This window comes from Rhinopithecus bieti, unplaced genomic scaffold, assembly GCF_001698545.2.
Source record: "Rhinopithecus bieti isolate Rb0 unplaced genomic scaffold, ASM169854v2 scaffold_3043, whole genome shotgun sequence".
Lineage (NCBI taxonomy): Eukaryota > Metazoa > Chordata > Mammalia > Primates > Cercopithecidae > Rhinopithecus > Rhinopithecus bieti.
In genome coordinates, this window is record NW_016804580.1 from 976,081 (window position 1) to 994,228 (window position 18,148).

General features: G+C 40.9%; 1 protein-coding gene across 1 annotated transcript in view; it reads right to left on the bottom strand.

Annotated features, from left to right (window-relative positions):
- Nucleotides 1-5,324: 5,324 nt before the first annotated feature.
- Nucleotides 5,325-18,148, bottom strand: part of CUBN (cubilin) — a 331,095-nt gene continuing 318,271 nt past the window's right edge. Inside the window, 5 exon segments of the mRNA XM_017869190.1 lie at nucleotides 5,325-6,421; nucleotides 10,266-10,501; nucleotides 12,513-12,678; nucleotides 16,288-16,469; nucleotides 17,637-17,784. Coding sequence (XP_017724679.1) covers nucleotides 6,314-6,421; nucleotides 10,266-10,501; nucleotides 12,513-12,678; nucleotides 16,288-16,469; nucleotides 17,637-17,784 — 840 coding nt within the window. The 3' untranslated portion in view covers nucleotides 5,325-6,313.

Here is an 18,148-nt window from a genome sequence, read left to right on the forward strand (position 1 = left end):
TATTGAACTAGACATTATCTAAGAGCACAGAACAGGTGTTGTGTGGAATATCCTTTAAAGTGAGTTTGATGTTCCCTTTCAGGTTATGAATTTTTGGAGAAACACCACTAAAGCGATGTGGCTTTTCCACTGTATGATATCAAGATACAGATGACATCGGTTACTCCCAGTATAGGTGGTGTTCACTTAGGTAAGGTAGTGTCTGCCACGTTTCTTCACCATAAAGTTACTATTTTTTTCTTTATGATTAAAAACAATGCTGGGGGGAGGTGCTACTTGATCACGTCCCATTCCTCATCTAATTTTTACCCACTAGTTTTAGCATCCACTGATGATTTTCTAACTTCATAATTTCATCTATACGTATTAGTTGGTAAGGTAATCTCCTAACATATTTATTTCTTGAATCATTAAGTCTTTTAAAGCAAAAGTCTTGTTTGGAAAAAATCAGAATTTTTCTTGTTCCATCAATTTCTAATAGTGAATCTTGACTATGTAGGCTGAAGACATTAGCGCCTGTGTTAGTCAGCTAGGGCTGTCGTAACAATATACCACAGCCTGGATGGCTTAAACGACAGAAATTTCTCACAGTCCTGGAAGCTCAAGATAAAGGTGCCAGCAGATTTGATTTATCCTGTGGCCTCTCCCCTTGCCTTGTGAATGACTGTCTTCTCTTGGTGTCCCTCCAGGGCATTTTCTCTGTGCAATCACACCCTTGGTGTCTCTTCCTATTGGACTGCCGGCCAGCCGCAGTCCTCTGTATAACAACACCCCGCGTTTGTTTCATGAATGTACTCTCTTCTCAAGTATCACTGAGGATAATAGTTTTTAAACCTCTTCTGTTCACTCAGTTATGTTTCTTCAAGGGTCCATTCTTATGTGTATTTATCTAGTCTTTCCCTTAGAAAAGAAAGATTCTTCCCCTCTCTGGTGGTTGATTCTTGGTTGTCCTTTTGAGTTCAGGTGTGAAGATCTGAACTGGTTTTTCTAGATAGCTGGAGTGGTCTCTTGTTTGTGTGTATTGTTTTCCTCCTAGATCCCTAGACTGATAGTTGAATTTCTTTAGAAGTAAGAACCCAGCGTAATGCCTGCAGGTCATCACCTGGCTACCTTTTGGGGGTGGAGGGAAACAGTGGATTGTGAGTGCCAGTTAGGGCAACTCATGACTTTGGTTTTAGCCCCTCACACTGCACCTGCCAGCCCCACATCCAGATAACACCTGGAACAGAGAGAGTCCCAGCCCTCCTGCATTTCTCTCTCAAAGTTGTTTTGAGCTGCATGCCTCCATTCACTCCTGTTTCATAGGAATTTGTTTCCACTCCTGTTTGAGACAGGAAAAACCAAACTGTTTCTGCTACTCTCACAGGCTCAACACTTCTGACAGCAGAGATTCCCCCACACGTGAAACAATTCTCCAGCAGACACCAGCTAGGTGTCTTACAGTTGAACTGAATTCTGATACTGTCTACTACAACTTAAAGTCAAATCCCACAAGTTAAGTGTTCATTTCCACAACAATTTAGGTTGACTGTCACCTATACTTCTGACTGACCAGCTATCAATCAGGGTTCCCACACCCAAACTCAGGTTTAATGAATTTGCTAGGATGATTGTTATGTCTGTTCAGGGTCCTGATTGCTAGCAGTGAAACTTCGTGGTTACACAATTTGGAATCAGGAAACTTATCCCTTGGCCATTAGATCCGGGAAGCTGGCTCAATGTATGTTTCACCAGATAAGAATATTAAGGTTTTTGCTTCAGGACGGGCTCAGGAAATCAAGCAGATGGAGCTGGGAAGTGTGCTTTGTGAAGTCGGGAGACATCAGCTGATAGTCCTGTATGGCTGTCTTGTTCTCTCCTTTATCCTCAGTGCATTTAGTACATGTCACATAGCTGATGCTCAGTAAACATTTGGAAACAAGTGAATTAAATGTAAAGCAGAACCAGAGGATATACGATGGGTCTTACTAATGAGAGTAGAGTCGACTCTTTTCTCCTTCTTCCAGCTGAATTACTCGAACACTGAATTACTCAATAACTACTTCCCTTTGCAATACATGAAAATATCATTCTCCCAAGCCTCACCATCCCCTAACCCACTAAAGAATCACTGCTTATTTCCTAGATGCCTAGCCTGGAAGATTTTGTAAAGCTTCATTTTGTCTCTTTTTTCTGTATTTTTAATTTTAAAATATGCTTTCCTCAATTTCAGGTACACACCTCCCGGATATTCCAATATGCCTCCTAGAAAAGCATGCCCTTCTAAGTGGAAATGATACCGTTACTCTAATGATGCAGTCCATGATCAAAGCATCATTTTTTTGACAGTGACATCATGTTAATCTTGCTTTCAGAAAAGTACTATGTTATTTCATGTTATTGTTAAACTTGCCCTGTATTCTGTACTTTTGCAATTCATTTTTTGATAAAAGAGGAAGATCTTATATCTGTCACATTTCATCTGTTACAATTGGCCCATTGTTCTAGCTTCTCAAGACCTTTTGGATTTGATGGTGTTATTCATTGCATTCACCATCCTTTCCAATAGAATTGTCACCCATAAAGTTGATCTATCTATCCATAATACAAAAAGGGAGCAGGAATTGTTGTTGTTGTTGTTTGTTTTCTTGAGATCTGGAGTCTCACTCTGTAACCCACACTGGAGTGCAGTGGCGCGATGTTGGCTCACTGAAACCTCCGCCTCCCAGGCTCAAGTGATTCTCCTGCCTCAGCCTCCCAAGTAGCTGAATTTTTAAGGTGAGTGTTTTATTCATGTGGCTCCATCCTCTGTCCAGAAATAATTTCTCTGGCATTTGAGTATTAGAGTAAGATGAAGTGATATATTCCTCAGCTTCTTTCATTCACTTGGTCTCATGTTCTTAATAATCCTTGATTTTGCATAATTAACATCAAGCAAATCTCCTTTGTAAAGGCATCTGCTTTTCTAGAGGCAGTGAAAAACTTTATAAAAGCATTTGAATTTTCTTATGAAAAGGAAGCTCATATCTACCTCACCTAGTTACGTGTCTGGCAGCACTGGAGATAAGGATGTGCTGTTGAACTTTCTACTTCTTGTTAAATGGCAAACCATGATGTTTATTTTCACTTAACATATTGTGTTAAGGAATAGGCAATGGTCGAGCATAAATATATCATAGAGTTTGGGTATTTGTCCCTGTGCAGATCTCATGTTGAGTTGTAACACCCAGTGTTGGAGATGGGCCTGGTGGGAGGTGTTTAGATCATGGGGGTGGATCCCTCATGGATGGCTTGGACCATCCCCTTGGTGATAACTCTCGCTCTGAGTTCACATGAGATCTGGTCACAAAAATGTGTGGCACCTGCCCCCTACTCTCACTGTCTTGCTCCTGCTTTCACCATGTGACATGCCTGTTTCCCCTTTGCCTTCTTCCATGATTATAAGCTTCCCAAAGCCACCCCAGAAGCCAAGTAGATGTCAGCACCATGTTTCCTATAAAGCCTACAGAACTGTGAACAGATTAAACCTCTTTTCTTTATAAATTACCCAGTCTCAGGTATTTCTTTATAGCAATGCAAGAATGAGCTGAAACAGAAAATTGGTACCAGGAATGGGGTTTTGTTATAAAGTTATCTGAAAATGTGGAACTGACTTTGGAACAAGGTAATGGGTAGAGGTTGGTAGAGTTTGGAGGGCTCAGAAGACAGAAAGATGAGGGAAAAATTGGAACTTCTTAGAGACTGGTTAAAAGTTGTGACTAAAATTCTGATAGTGATATGGATAATGATGTCCAGGCTGCCCAGGTCTTGGATGGTAATGAGGAACTTAGTGGGAACTGGAGCAAAGGTGACACATATTATGCCTTAGCAAAGAGCGTGGCTGCATTCTGTCCATGCCCTAGGGATCTGTGGAAGTTTGAACTGAAGAGTGGCAACCTGGGGTATCTGGTGGAAAAAACTGCTAAACAGCAAAGTGTTCAAGATTTGGGCTGGCTACTTCTAATAGCATGTGCTCAGATGTGGGAGCGAAGAAATGACTTTAAATTGGAACTTATATTAAAAAGGAAAGCGGAATGTAAAAATTTGGAAGATTTACAGGCTGGCAGAGAAAGAAAAACCTTTTTCAGGAGAGGAATTCAAGCAGGCTGTGGAGCATCCACTTGCTAGACATAATCTGCATAACTAAAAGGGAGTCAACTGCTAATATCCAAGATAATAGAGAAAGGGCCCCAAAGGCATTTCGGAAACCTTTGCTGAAACCCCTCCCATCACAGGCCAAGAGGCCTAGGAGAAAGAATGATTTCACGGGCCAGGCCCAGGGCCCTGCTTGCCTGCACAGCCTCAAGACAGGGCTCCCCACACCCTGGTCACTCCAGCTCCAGCTACGGCTCAAAGGGGCCCAGGTAAAGCTTGGGCTGCTGCTTTGGAGAATGAAAGCCACAAGGCTTGGCAGCTTCCACGTGGTGTTAAACCTGCAGGCACACAGAGTACAAGAGTGGTAGATTCCTGGCAGCTTCTGCCTAGATTTTGGAGGTGGTATGGAAAAAGCTGGGTTTTCAGGAAGAAGCCTTCTGCAGGGGCAGAGTCCTCACAGAAAACCTCTACTAGGGCAGTGTAACAGGGAAATGCGGGGTTGGGTGCCCCACACTGAGTTCCTACTGGGGCACTGCCTAGTGGAGCTGTGTGAAGAGGGCCACTATTCTACAAGAGAGTGGAGAATACTCAGAGAAATTAAATAACCAGGAGAGTACAGGGTCCTGGGGATAAATGAAGAAAAGGTTCAGCATGGCCAGGAGAAACAGAAGTTTGAGGCAAATGGGAGGGAAATAGAGAATTCAGAGGTTATAGCTAATTTCTCTGTAGTTAAGGCAAGGTCTTTGGAGAAGCTCAGATTGACCTGGGGCATGGCAAAAGGTAAACATAGGTGAGACTTGGGCCTGGCTTTGGAGGAGTATGGGAAAAGCAGGTACATCTGTATGGTAGGGAGGTGAGTCATACTTCTACTAATTGACATAGAAGCTAGCATTTACTAATTACTTGATATGCATTAGGTATTGCTCTCAGTCCTTACACATATATACTTAATTATCGCAACCCTGTGAGACAGGTAAAATAATCCCATTATACAAATGAAGAAACTGAGCACAGAGAGATTACGTAAGCACTTAACTAGTACAGTTAAAATTCAAACTCAGGCAGCTTGGCTCCAGAACTGATGCTCTGGAAGATTCATATATATATTGAATTCTTTGCCAAAATATAAAAATTAAACTTGAAAATTTATATATGCCCCATAGTGAAAGACAGAGTTTTAATAAGTCAAAAAATTAATGCAGCATAATTGTGTACAATTCAATAATGTTTATTATACCTAATTGAACATTCACAAGAAATTTATGCTTCTATATTATGATTAACTTTTGTTGTTCTTGTTGTCATTTATGAGACAGGGTCTCAGTCTGTCGCCCAGGCTGGAGTACCATGGTTAGTTCACAGGGTTTCACTGCAGCCTTAATCTACTGGGCTCAAGTGATCCTCCTGCTTCAACCTCCTGTGTAGCTGGAACCACAGGTGCATGCCACCATGCCTGGTTAATTTTTTGATTTTTTGTAGAAATAAGGTCTCACTTTGTTGCCCAGACTGGTCTCAAACTCCTAGGTTCAAGCAATCCTCCCACCATGGCCTCCCAATGTGCTGGGATTACAGGTATGAGCCACTGCCCCTGGCTATTATTATTAACTTTTAAAAATGTATATCATATATGCCATAATCATTTCCAAGTCTTTCAAAGTTTTTTTTAAATTTCAGCTCAAAATATTAGAATGAAATGCACACTCAAGACTAAAGAAGCTATGTTCTATGTTCGAGAAAATGTACAAATATTGATTCTTTTTTTTTGAGATGGAGTCTCGCTATGTCACCCAGGCTGGAGTGCAGTGGTGTGATCTCAGCTCACTGCAAGCTCTACCTCCTGGGTTCAAGCAATTCTCCTGCCTCAGCCTCTTGAGCGGCTGGGACTACAGGCACCCGCCACCACGCCTGGCTAATTTTTGTATTTTGAGTAGAGATGGGGTTTCACCATGTTGGCCAGACTGGTCTCAAACTCCTGACCTCAGGTGATCCACCTGCCTTGGCCTCCCAAAGTGCTGAGAATATAGGGGCGTGAGCCACCATGCCTGGCCTACAAATATCGATTCTATCCACGGCTTGGTGAAAACCATAAAAGTTCAGCTTATTCTCTGTGGCGTCAGCAGGGGTCGTGTATAAAGATGGCAGAGTCCTGTCCAGCGTGCTGCAGAGGGGAAGTGCTGAGTGAACATGAGTTGTTACCCGCTTAGCTGTGCCAAGTTAATCGGAAAGCGGATGGATGCCGTGCATAATCAGCATGAAATTTTATGAAGACCTGATTTGAGGAAGCCACGAAGGGAGCTATGCTGGTGTCCTAAAATTGAAAAAACAAAAAATATCAAATTACATATTTCACATATTTGAACGTTTTTCTAGAAATGTTAGCCTAGAAACAAAGCACCACATAAAGAAACTTTATAGAATTTACGGTGAACCTGCATGTATTTCTTGAAGAATGAATGCAAATACTTTACAAAGGAATATTTCTGGGCGTGGAGAGTTGAGGGAAAATGGGGAAGGACTGCTAATGGGTACAGGGTTTCTTTTGGGGGGTAATGAGTAATGAAAGTGTCTCAAAATTGGCTGTGCTGATAATGGGCACACAGCTCTGTGAATCTACTAAAAACCACTGAATTGTATACTTTAAGGAGATGAATTATATGGTATGTAAATTGTATGTATGTAAATGTATGGTATATAAATTATATCTCAATAAAACTGTTATCAAAACATTTGAACTTCTTATTCAGATTCTTACTGCAAATTTAATTTTTCTGAAATACATATGGAATTAAAATGATTATATTAAGTAAAACATACTATTTTCATCAATGTTTGTAGTTTCCTCTTGAGATTTATTTCACATACTTCTGTGGAACAGTGTGAGTGTGTGTGTGTGTTGGGGGGACAGATGGGTCCCTGTTGTCTCTCACTTTCTATTCATTCATTTGGCAAATATTGGTCAAGGCACTGCCACGCTGCAGGTATTGTTTTTAGTAGTAGGAACATAAAAAAAAGAGCAAAACAGGCAAAAAGCCCTGCTCTCATGATGCTTACATTACTGGCTTTTCCTGCCTCAGCCCTACCCCAAGTCATCAAAACAGACTTATTTCCAAGACACTCACTTACTCAAATGAGTGTAGATTTTTCTCTGTAAGAGATACATCAAGGAATATACAATATTTTTATTCCTATGCACGTCTACTTTTTACTTCCATTTAAATGCTTCCAAATGTCAACAACTTATTTTATATTGACAAACTAATATGGACAGTCAACAGAAGTTTTAGAATCCCCTTTGATTCTCCTTGTTTTTCCCGTTACTCGTTCATTTGCTAGATGTTCATATTCTGTAGCTGCAAGGGATATAGGATTTCCCTGTGAACAATGGTATTTACCATAATATAAAATATCTCCAAATCATGGTTTATGTTTATATTAGCAAAATAAGGAGCTACCTCTGTATGTAAATTGTATGCATGTAAATATTATATGTATGTAAATATTACAAATTTACATTTAACATACATATTTGCATGCATATTTACATATATAAAAAGTTGAATTGTATACCGAAGGAGTATACAATACATACAAGCTGTATACTTTTATATGTATACTCCTTCGGTATACAATTCAACTTTTTATACATACATACAACTTTTGTATGTATGTAACTATGCATGTAAATATGTATGTAAAATGTAAAAGTTATATGTATGTAAATATTAGCAAAATATTACAATTTACAAAAAGTTGTAAGTATGTAAATATTAGCAAAATAAGAGCTACCTCTGTATGTAAATTGACTTCATGTTTTACACTTATGTTTTACATTTTTTCATTTATGTTTAACATTTATAAAGTGTTAAAGAAATCGGTGGTACCTTTCAGAAAAAAAATTACATGTGAAATTATATCCACATTCATAAAAGAAAATGTAAAACTGGGAAAATACTGTGAACACCAACAGTTTAAAAAATTGATGTATCTCGCTATATATTTCAACTTAACGTGGCATTGGATTAAATGGCCGTCACTTCTCTCAGTGACTTGGTTTATACTTGTTCAGTATAAACCTGGACTCGGTTTATACAAGACCAGGATATACTTGTTCTTTCTACCTTATCGTATTGTCATTCTGGGGATCAAATGGGGTTGTATGTTTGCAAGCTGCTGAAAACCATGCCCACACACAAAAAAAACCCTACCAATATAAAGTCATTGTATTGTTAAACTTGTCTCTTTTCCTCCCTTTTGAAATGTTTGTAAATTTCAATTCAATGTCTGAGAGCTGATTAGCTTCTAAATCTGATGTGTGGCACATTTACTGGGGTCTCTCTCTGTGTGGTTTCTGTGCATCCCTGTGATACAGTGTCTGCTGGTCCTGTGATTACCATTTCTCACCAAGTAATATATAACTATATGTATAAAGATATCACTACCAAAAAGTTTATTAAGTGTTGTCTGTAGTTGCAAAAAGTTCAAGAGACCTGTATGTCCACTTAGAGGGGCTTCGTTAAATAAATTAGACCACACTCATGCAATGGAATACTCTCCAAAACTTAAATATGATGCACCAGTGTTTTTATTGATATAAGATACTAATCATATATTGGTAAGTGGAAAAAACACACCATCAAACAGTAAAAAATGTGCATGAAAATATATACAAATATATTCAAAGAAAGGTGTTAAGAATATATGAGAATGCCCAGGGTTTTAGAAAAATTAGTCTATTTTCTGATACTTCTGAAAACAGCATTTATCAATTTTATAAATAGTAAGTTATACTTTAAAAACCATCTAGATTTCCAGCTGATACAGTTTTCTGTCTAGTTTGATTACAAAGCCTAAGATGATTAAACGGCAGAAAAATCAGAAACAGATACCCGCTTGCCAACAGCCAATTTTCCCTTACTTACTCTCTTGTTTTTTGAGATCGAGTCCGGCTCTGTTGCCCAGGTTGGAGTGGAGTGGCGCCATCTCAGCTCACTGCAACTTCCGCCTCCAGGGCTCATGCAATTCTTTTGCCTCAGCCTCCCTAGTAGCTGGGATTACAGGCGTGTGCCACTATGCCAGGTAATTTTTGTATTTTTAGTAGAGACGGGATTTCCCCATGTTGGCCAGTCTAGTCTCAAACTTCTGACCTCAAGTGATCCTGGGAGCCTCCTCAAGGCCTGGGCCTCTCAAAGTGTTGGGATTACAGGTGTGAGCCTTTACTCTCTTTAAGTATCTACTTGCACATCAAATGAGAGGCTCGTAAGCACAGATGCCTGCAATATTGAATCAACGTCAGATTCTGAGTTGTTGTTTAGGGAAGATACCAGAGCTTTACAAAAACAAACTATCAGTCACCATTTCTGCAAAGAATTACTGCAGTTTTCAGCAAAAAGTAGATAAAATAGAGCCAGGTGTCCAAATTTTCTATAGTTCTATTTATGCAGAAATAAACATGGGTATTCAACCCTAGGCAGTGCACTAACGTCACAGAGGGAGCTTTTTTAAAAAAACAGCATGTTGTGACTCCTCCTTGGGAAATCCCGATTAGTGGGTTTTGGTGGGAACCGGAAGTCTAATGTAAGTAACTCCACAGGTGATCTGAGGCAGAGCCGATTTTGGTAACTCTTAATAGCAATTTAACGCAATGTCCACCAGATGGCACTCATGCTCCCAGAATAGAAAGGCAAGTCGGAAAACTGCTCAATTTGTTAAAGGCTGTGCTTCCTACTCTGCAAGTGTCTGCCTTTAAGTCTACACTAGGCCCGGAGCAGTGGCTCACCCCTGTAATCCCAGCACTTTGGGAGGCCGAAACGGGCGGATCACCTGATGTCAGAAGTTCGAGACCAGCCTGGCCAACATGGCGAAATCCCGTCTCTACTAAAAGTACAAAAATTAGCCGGGCGTGGTGGCGTGATGCACAGAAAGCACACAGCTGGCGCCTGTAATCCCAGCTACTCAGGAGGCTGAGGCAGAATTGCTTGAACCTGGGAGGCGGCGGTTGCAGTGAGCCGAGATTGCGTGCCACTGCACTCCAGTCTGGGCGACAAGAGCGAAATGCCGTCTCAAAAAAAAAAAAAAGAAAAAAAAGTCTACACTAAGTGACTCTCATTGTCTAAAAACAACAAATGGGAAAATAAAATGCTTGTTTTACTCACGCCTCCACAGTATGGTCCAGAAGATGGAGAGCTGGCGTTGGGCCCATCGTAGAGTGTGAGATAGTTCTGTACACAGTCTCCTGGATCGTCAATGCTGATAAAGTAGAAGTTGACGGTGACAAGCCTTCCAGCAGGAGCCACTAGAGCCCACTCACAGTGCGTGTTGTTTGGGTAGGTGCCTGGATAGCCAGGGCTGGTGAATGAGCCTCTGTCTCCATAAAGAGTTCCACCACATCCTGCAAGGAAAACAGGACAGGAAGTGTGATTCAACAACATATAAGCCGTCCAGTCTGGCTCGTGAGGCAATACGATTTTATTTTCTTAAGGTGCTGAGACTCTCTGTGAGAATAATGGAGGCAGAAACCCCTTTTCCTGTTCCTCTTCTTTGGGCTGCACCCTTTCTCCTCCCTTCCCCTGTCTTCCCATTGCCACCTCCACCTCTTCCATCCTCCACACACGTGCCTTTGCGTGCATTTCACGACCCCGGGAAAACTTCCTCCAGGACTGTACTTTAAAACTGGGTGTTGAGAGCAGAATGGAAAAAAAAAAAAACACCTTGATAAACTGTGGAAGAAAATCAAGTTGTTCTCTGTGTGCTTTCGATGGTGTAGAGATGTTTGGGTCCCCTGAGTTGATGCTAATGATGCGAGTGAAGTAAAATTAGAAGTAAAATTCAGCACTAAACTAAGAGGGAGTGTGTTATTGTAGGTGGTGGCACGAATGACTTCATTATAACAGTGACTTTACTGGGCTAATAACCACCAAGACCTAATACTACCTCCATCTCAGTCTAGTGGAGCATTTTGGGCAACTCATTAATCTTGGTGGGTTCTGTTTTTGTTTTTGTTTTTTGAGATGGAGTCTTGCTCTGTCGCCCAGGCTGGAGTGCAGTGGCACGATCTTGGCTCACTTCAAGCTCTGCCTCCTGGGTTCATGGTGGCTTTTTTTTGGGTTTTTTTTTTTTTTTTTTTTTTTTTTTGAGACAGAGTCTTGCTCTGTCACCCAGGCTGGAGTGCAGTGGTGTGATCTTGGCTCACTACAGCCTCCATCTCCCAAGTTGAAGTGATTCTCCAGTCTCAGCCTCCCCAGTAGCTGGGATCTACACCCAGTTAATTTTTGTATTTTTAGCGGAGACGGGGTTTCACCATGTGGATCACGCTGGTCTGGAACTCCTGACCTCAGGTGATCCACCCGCCTTGGTCTCCCAGGGATTATAGGCGTGAGCCACAGCACCTAGCTTAATCTTGGTGTTTTATTTGCTCGTCGATAAAATTTGAGCATTGGAGATCATCTTTAAGCTTCCTTTGGGTGTCAAGATTCCATTACCACAATTGTCTTAATAGAACCCTTTTCTTAAGATATTTAAAGTGAATTCTGTTTATCTTTCTTATTTTGAAGATATTTTGGTATTTCGGGACATTTCATAAAAGTATTTCTCCTCTCTTGCATTAAATGTATTGACATGACTTAAATTTTCTTTCGTTGTTTGATAAACAGCCAACCAAAAATGTGAGAAGATACTACCCTAAAAAAGCAATTTATCTCCAGCACCGCCAGGAAATGTCAGGGCCTGCGAGAAGCACAACCACTTATATATATGCCAGAATGTGTTCATAAGTTGGATTTTGGTAAAAGTTTTCTTTAAATTCTCAAAGAACTTCCTTAGTCAAAAGTCTAACAAAATTTAATTTACCAAGGAATCTTTAAATCTTCATACCTTACCTTATATATGCTTCATATATCAATATATATTCTTTTATAAACAGAAATAATGAATAAATGTAGAATTTAAAGTAATTTGGCCAGGCGCAGTGGCTCATGCCTGTAATCCCAGCACTTTGCGAGGCTGACACGGGTGGATCACCTGAGTTCAGGAGTTCGAGACCAGCCTGGCCAATATGGGGAAACCCTGTCTCTACTAAAAATACAAAAATTAGCTGGGCATGGTGGCGTATGCCTGTAATCTCAGCTACTTGGGAGACTGAGGTAGGAGAATCACTTGAACCCAGGAGGTGGAGGTTGCAGTGGGCCAAGATCACACCACTGCACTCCAGCCTGGGTGACAGAGCGACACTGCATTTCAAAAACAAAAAAAGTAATCTGTACTTTCATGGTTAAAAATCTTTATTCTTAACATAAACTAATCAGGTACACAGGTAGCTAAAATATAAGGTTACTTTGCCTTTTCTGTTAGACACCTCCTGGTTTTCTCACACTGCTTTCCCGTACAAAGTGCAAATGTCTTACCAGAGGGTGATGAAGTCCAGATGATTTCATATCCACGATCAGAAGTTACACTATCACTCTTAAATCGTAGGTACAGTTCATTATTTTGAGAAAAGACAGGGCTTGGTAGCAGAGCCCCACAGTACTTGCCCAGTAATGGTGAATTGCTGTTACTTCCATTTCTCACCTTGAGGAAAGAGTCATTCATTATTAACCTCACACTTTCCTCTCTAAGGTATACACATTAAAATGGGAGACAATTTGAATGATGACACTGTTTGGAAAAGCTTTGTCTTTTTTATAGTTAAGAATGAAGGGTTTTCTGAAAATACATGCAGAAGTCACCTTCACATGCAAAGGGGAAAAATGTTCCACGTGTAGATCAAAAAACATTTGCATTTTGATTCAGAAATATCTGTTAACCTATAGTAATTAAAACACCAGGCAGCTTTTTTATGCCATAGTTTGTGCTGTGATCCTGCAGCCTTTGCTTATGGGGAAACATTTTGGAGAATGTAGGTAAAGTGAATTTTAAAAGGTGGGGATGGGTGGGGCAATGTTGCCTGCTCTGTTTCCAGTCAACTATTACACCTTTTCAGTGTGTGTGTGTGTGTGTGTGTGTGTGTGTGCACGTGTTTCCGATTAAAAATTACTTGGCTATAAAGGGGCTATGAAAAAATACAATGCAAAGTATAATAAAGTTCAGAACAAAAGGAATTTCTATATGGGCAAAGGACAGAGTTATAAATCTATACAATGTCTGTTGTTAAATGTGTTCTACAAACACATTCCCAGGCCTCGCTGCTTTTTTGTTTCAACTTATTTTTGAGTAGACACATATAAAAACAGGAGACGAGCTGGTGTTTTATGGGGAGAGAGAACCACATTGTGAACTGAACCACTTTCTGTCCCCCAGCCTGGCTCCCACCCTGCATTCACAACCAGCCCTTCTTCCAGGAGGGCTCTCGGCGCTTCCTACAGAAACGTTACACAGGCAATGTATGCTGGAACCCGACTGACATGTGGAAATGCTGATTTTACTGATCTATGTATTCAAAATATTGGAAGTTCCTCTGTTCCCTTTATAATTCCATGGTTTAAACTTTGGTTAATTGGTTAATTGCTGGTATCTTAAGTCACAGAGTTAAGACATCTTGCTGGGCTGTGTTGATCAGGTGAGATTCCTTTCAGGTCTATGTAGTAGCCCATGGGAGAGAATAATGCCTTTTTAGTGCTTTGGGGATTATTCCGCTACACGTTTAAACAAAGTAGCCTTGCCATGACAGAGTAGCCAGTCATCCACTAAAAGATGGGAGGGCTGCCATATATAAGACCTGCCATCACCATGCTCTTGAGTTTGGGTGTTTTTCCCTTGGGGTCCTCTTTTAAAATGCCGTTGCTCTGAGAGGAGCAGCGAGATACTAATATCCACTGACATTGCTGACAACTTGTCTTATTCACTTTCCTCTCCTAGGAGGAATGGGACCACTGAGAGCAGCAGGCATCTCTGGGACATCAGGGGATCCTGAAAGGGGAGGTGAAGGCAGGAAAACACTAGCAGATTCCAAGCATGGTCTAGAGCTCAGCCCTTGCTTGGGAGTAACACAGTAAGAATCCTCAGTCAGACATTTCCGTTCCCACTGCAGTTCACAAGAACGGAATGCTGAGGCTTCCTGGTACAACTGCCGAGAAACTATGCCTACAGTCTTCCCACTGAGAGCCAGATGGGGCCACATTTTAGAGGCCTAAGTGGTGGTTTCCTTTCTTTGCTTATGGGACAGGAAGTTTCAGATCCATTCTGTGGAGTAATGACAGACAGCTAGGAGGAGGAGTTCTCACTCTCCATGGCTGGAAAGCAAGGCTTTGCTTCCCAGCATCTATCAGGCAAATGGCAAATGCTGACTCTGATCAATAATGGTCCATTCAAGCTGGAGTGAGTTAAGAGTTAGTTGCACTGTGACTCCAACCTAACGGGATTATTCCATCTTTCCTCCAGATCCCGCTCCCCTCATTCTTTCTGCTTTACACTTCATATAAATATTTGGATCTCCATGGTGGGGGAGGTACATAGGTCCAAGTTGAATAACCTGACCGGCACAAAGAATAACTGTATTTGTCTCTTCATTTCCTTCCTGCTACATACATCTTTTGGTCTCCCGTCATGGCGAGTATTCCTTTAGAAAAGGCATGAGCTTCCTCTGAGTGTTATTTATAGCACTATATGTTAAGGCTATTGATGAATAAAGGATTTAGATGAATTCCAAAGGGGAGAGCTTTCCAGGATGATAAAACTCTGCATCAGGAATCATGTTGAAGCTAAACCCATATGCAAAGACCATGTGCCGGGACACCCTTCCTGGATAGGCTGGGCAGAAGGTGACAGCAGCCCTAGAAGCCAAATCAGATGAGGGGGTTGCAGGAGAGAAAAGAAAGAAGAAAGAAAAGAAAGAAGGCCCTTGGTGCTAAGAAGCTGAAGATGTTTTGTTGGGAACAAAGGCTGAAGCTACCAAGCAACTAGCAGCTGAACAGAGGCCCGCTGGAAAGAATCCTCCCACAGAAGGAAAGGAGCCTGCTGCATACACCGGTACATTTGTCTATGCTACAAAGATCAAATCATCTTGGGCAGCTTATTCTGAATGAAGTCCTGATCAAAGAGGCAGTGAGAAAAAAAATAAAATAAAAAATACAACTCCAGATCAGGTGTAGACGAACAAGCACACTTTTGGGAAACTTTACTGAAGACTCTTGTGTGGTGAAACAAAGCCAACTGAGAGACGGTCAGGTTGAGGTTTAGATTTAAACTCCACTCACAGAAGAATTCAGCATCCTTATGTTCTTGGGTCTTAGGTTCCATCTAAGTACATTTCCTAAGGATGAATGTATTTTCAACAGAGCTTGCAAAGCTTACAACCCCATGAGCTCTGGGGTTTTCTGACAAAACACAGGTGCTGAGTTCTACACACTGGGTCCACATCAGATGAGGCTTATTCAGACTGTCTCCTGCCTATGAGCAATGATGTTCATGTCCCATCTCACATGCCCAATGCAGGCGATGGGGCAGAAAGAGCACAGAGGGAGCTCATCGGGGGCACTGGAGGATCCCAAAGGTTCAAGCCCAAGAGGCGCATGGCTCTGCCTACTCCAGGTGCAAGGGGGGCTTCTCTCTCAGTGTGTCCTGGGGTGGGAGTGTAGGGCAGGTGGGTGGAGGATGGGCAAACAGCAAAGTCACTTTTGTGCCCAAATTCAAGCTCTGGAGTTGTGGTGGAGAAAGGACAGAGCACACCTCCTGTGACCAGGGAGCACTTATTCAAGGAAACACTTGTCTTTAGAGGATGTTGACAATGCCCCAAACTTACTGTAGTAAGGGAAATGACGTGAGCTCTTTGGTATCATTCTGTTTCATTTGAAGAATCAGCATGTTGTCCTTAGACTTCCCTCTGATCCTTTTATGTCTCAACTTACATATTGCTCTCTTAAGCCTTCTAGTTCCCAGACTGAGTTAGGGACTCCTACCCATGCTGGACCCAGTTAGTCCTTTACACATTGTGCTGTAATTGGCTATACTCCATCGGTCCTTCCCACCAGACTAGGAGTCTCCTGAGGGCCCTGAGGTTCCCAATTTCTGGTGTTTGGACTGGTGCTCTGTAAATGTTTAGGGAATAAAAGGGTCATGAATAAATTAATGAAACAAATAAGAATCATATAGTATTAGCAGCACTAGAGAAAAGATGTAAAATCTTAAGTGATCCACCATCTTTTAAATATTTCATTCAAATGATATTCAAATGCATGTTACCTCCAAGAAATCGTTTCTGCATTCAACTGAGTTCTCGATGCCAAATGAATGAAAAAAGAGAGAAATGGTGTGGTTCTGGGGGGCCGTGACAGTAATGGTGCAATCCATGTCACTGTTATAGTTATCTGGCCATCCAGGGCTCCTCAGGTTGCCAAATGCCTTGTGATAGTCTCTGTTGCAATCTTAGAGGAAAAATATGCATAATTAATATATGCATTCCAGTATGTAGTGCTCTTTCAGCTTCACAGAAATCATTCAAAAAGATCACTACATTTAAACGAACTTTAGAACAAGTAATCCAGCTTCTTTGTTTATCTTTGAGATAATTGAGACCCTGAGCAGTGAAGTGAATTGCAAGCGGCACACACAGGTGCAATGCAGCAGCTCGTTCACAAAAACACCCCTATGGGAAGCACGACACAGGAGGCTTCTCCTTTAAAGACGACTACTCGAGCATCCTTTGAACTTTTCTGATCACACGGAGGTGGAAGTGGCTAGCATTCAGACTCTCTTTTCAACAAGGACGCTACCTCCAAGACAGAGTTTTGCACAAGGATTTTAAATCCATTGGTGAGTTATTTGTGGCAAATCATTCTTTACCTTTTTTATGTTTGTTTTTGGTAAAAAAAAATACCAAAAGTACTTTTGTTTGTTTTAACCAAAGACAGCTTTCATTTGAATCAGTTCAAAATAAGTAGTAAATAAAGTGTTCTGTGAAAATAAACATCTCAGTGATAGTAATCAGGTAGCCCTTTCAAGGATTTTTGATTTTTACAAAATAATTTTCTAAGATTTTCAATTTTGTGAAAATACTAAAAACCTTTGAAATATAAACTTTAAATGGGTAAACTGTATAATATGAGAATTATATTTTGATAAAGCTTTTGTAAATAAATATATATATGTCTTGTAAATAAAAATATATATTCAATGTGGTTAAGTGGATCATTAAAAAGACAACTGGTATATTTTTAAAATCCACTATATACTCTGAAGAAAATGCTAGCATNAAATATATATATGTCTTGTAAATAAAATATATATTCAATGTGGTTAAGTGGATCATTAAAAGACAACTGGTATATTTTAAAATCCACTATATACTCTGAAGAAAATGCTAGCATTCTAACCATCTTGGTTAGTATTATATTCTCTTTAGCTCTTTAGAAACCGACTTTAGTAATTTGCGAAATTGGGCCTGGGTTCTAGTTAAGAGATGGGTGTGGTTTTGTTAACAAATCCTAATTTACTCACAGGAGTCCATTCTAGAAATAATTGTACTTATTCTAGGAATAATTGTAATGATCATGGCAGCTTTTCTGAATAAAAGATGAAGTTGCAGGGCTCACCTGCTATCTGATAGGTGAAACTCACTCTAGAGTTTCTGTTTACAACTCCAGATTTGAAGATGACAACTGCAGTACTCATAGAAGAATCAAACACTGGCACAGCTGAAGCATTTCTGCCACAGAACTTAATTCTTGAATTTCCGTGACCCTGAAGTGAAATGGGAGCCAAATCATGTTAGATTTAGTTTTAGAAGAGAACAGGCCATAACAGAAATCAGACTGCGTATAAAAGTATGGCTTATTTAACCATGGAAACTAGCTCTGTTGTTGGAAGTGCTCTGCAAGAAGGCTCACATTGGGCTTGGAATCGACACAAGTTGTACCTTCCCAGAGGGGTGGGAGGAGGGGAGGCAAAGTTTTTGCTGAAACCACAGACACTTCCCTGCTGAAAACAAGACCCCTTGCGTCTCAGCAACTTCCTAGCTGAGGCCTGTGCCATTGCTCTGAGGATCGCCGGGCTGTTTGAGAGCTCACTGGATCTCCCCTCCTGGGGCTTTTGCCATTGTCCTGAG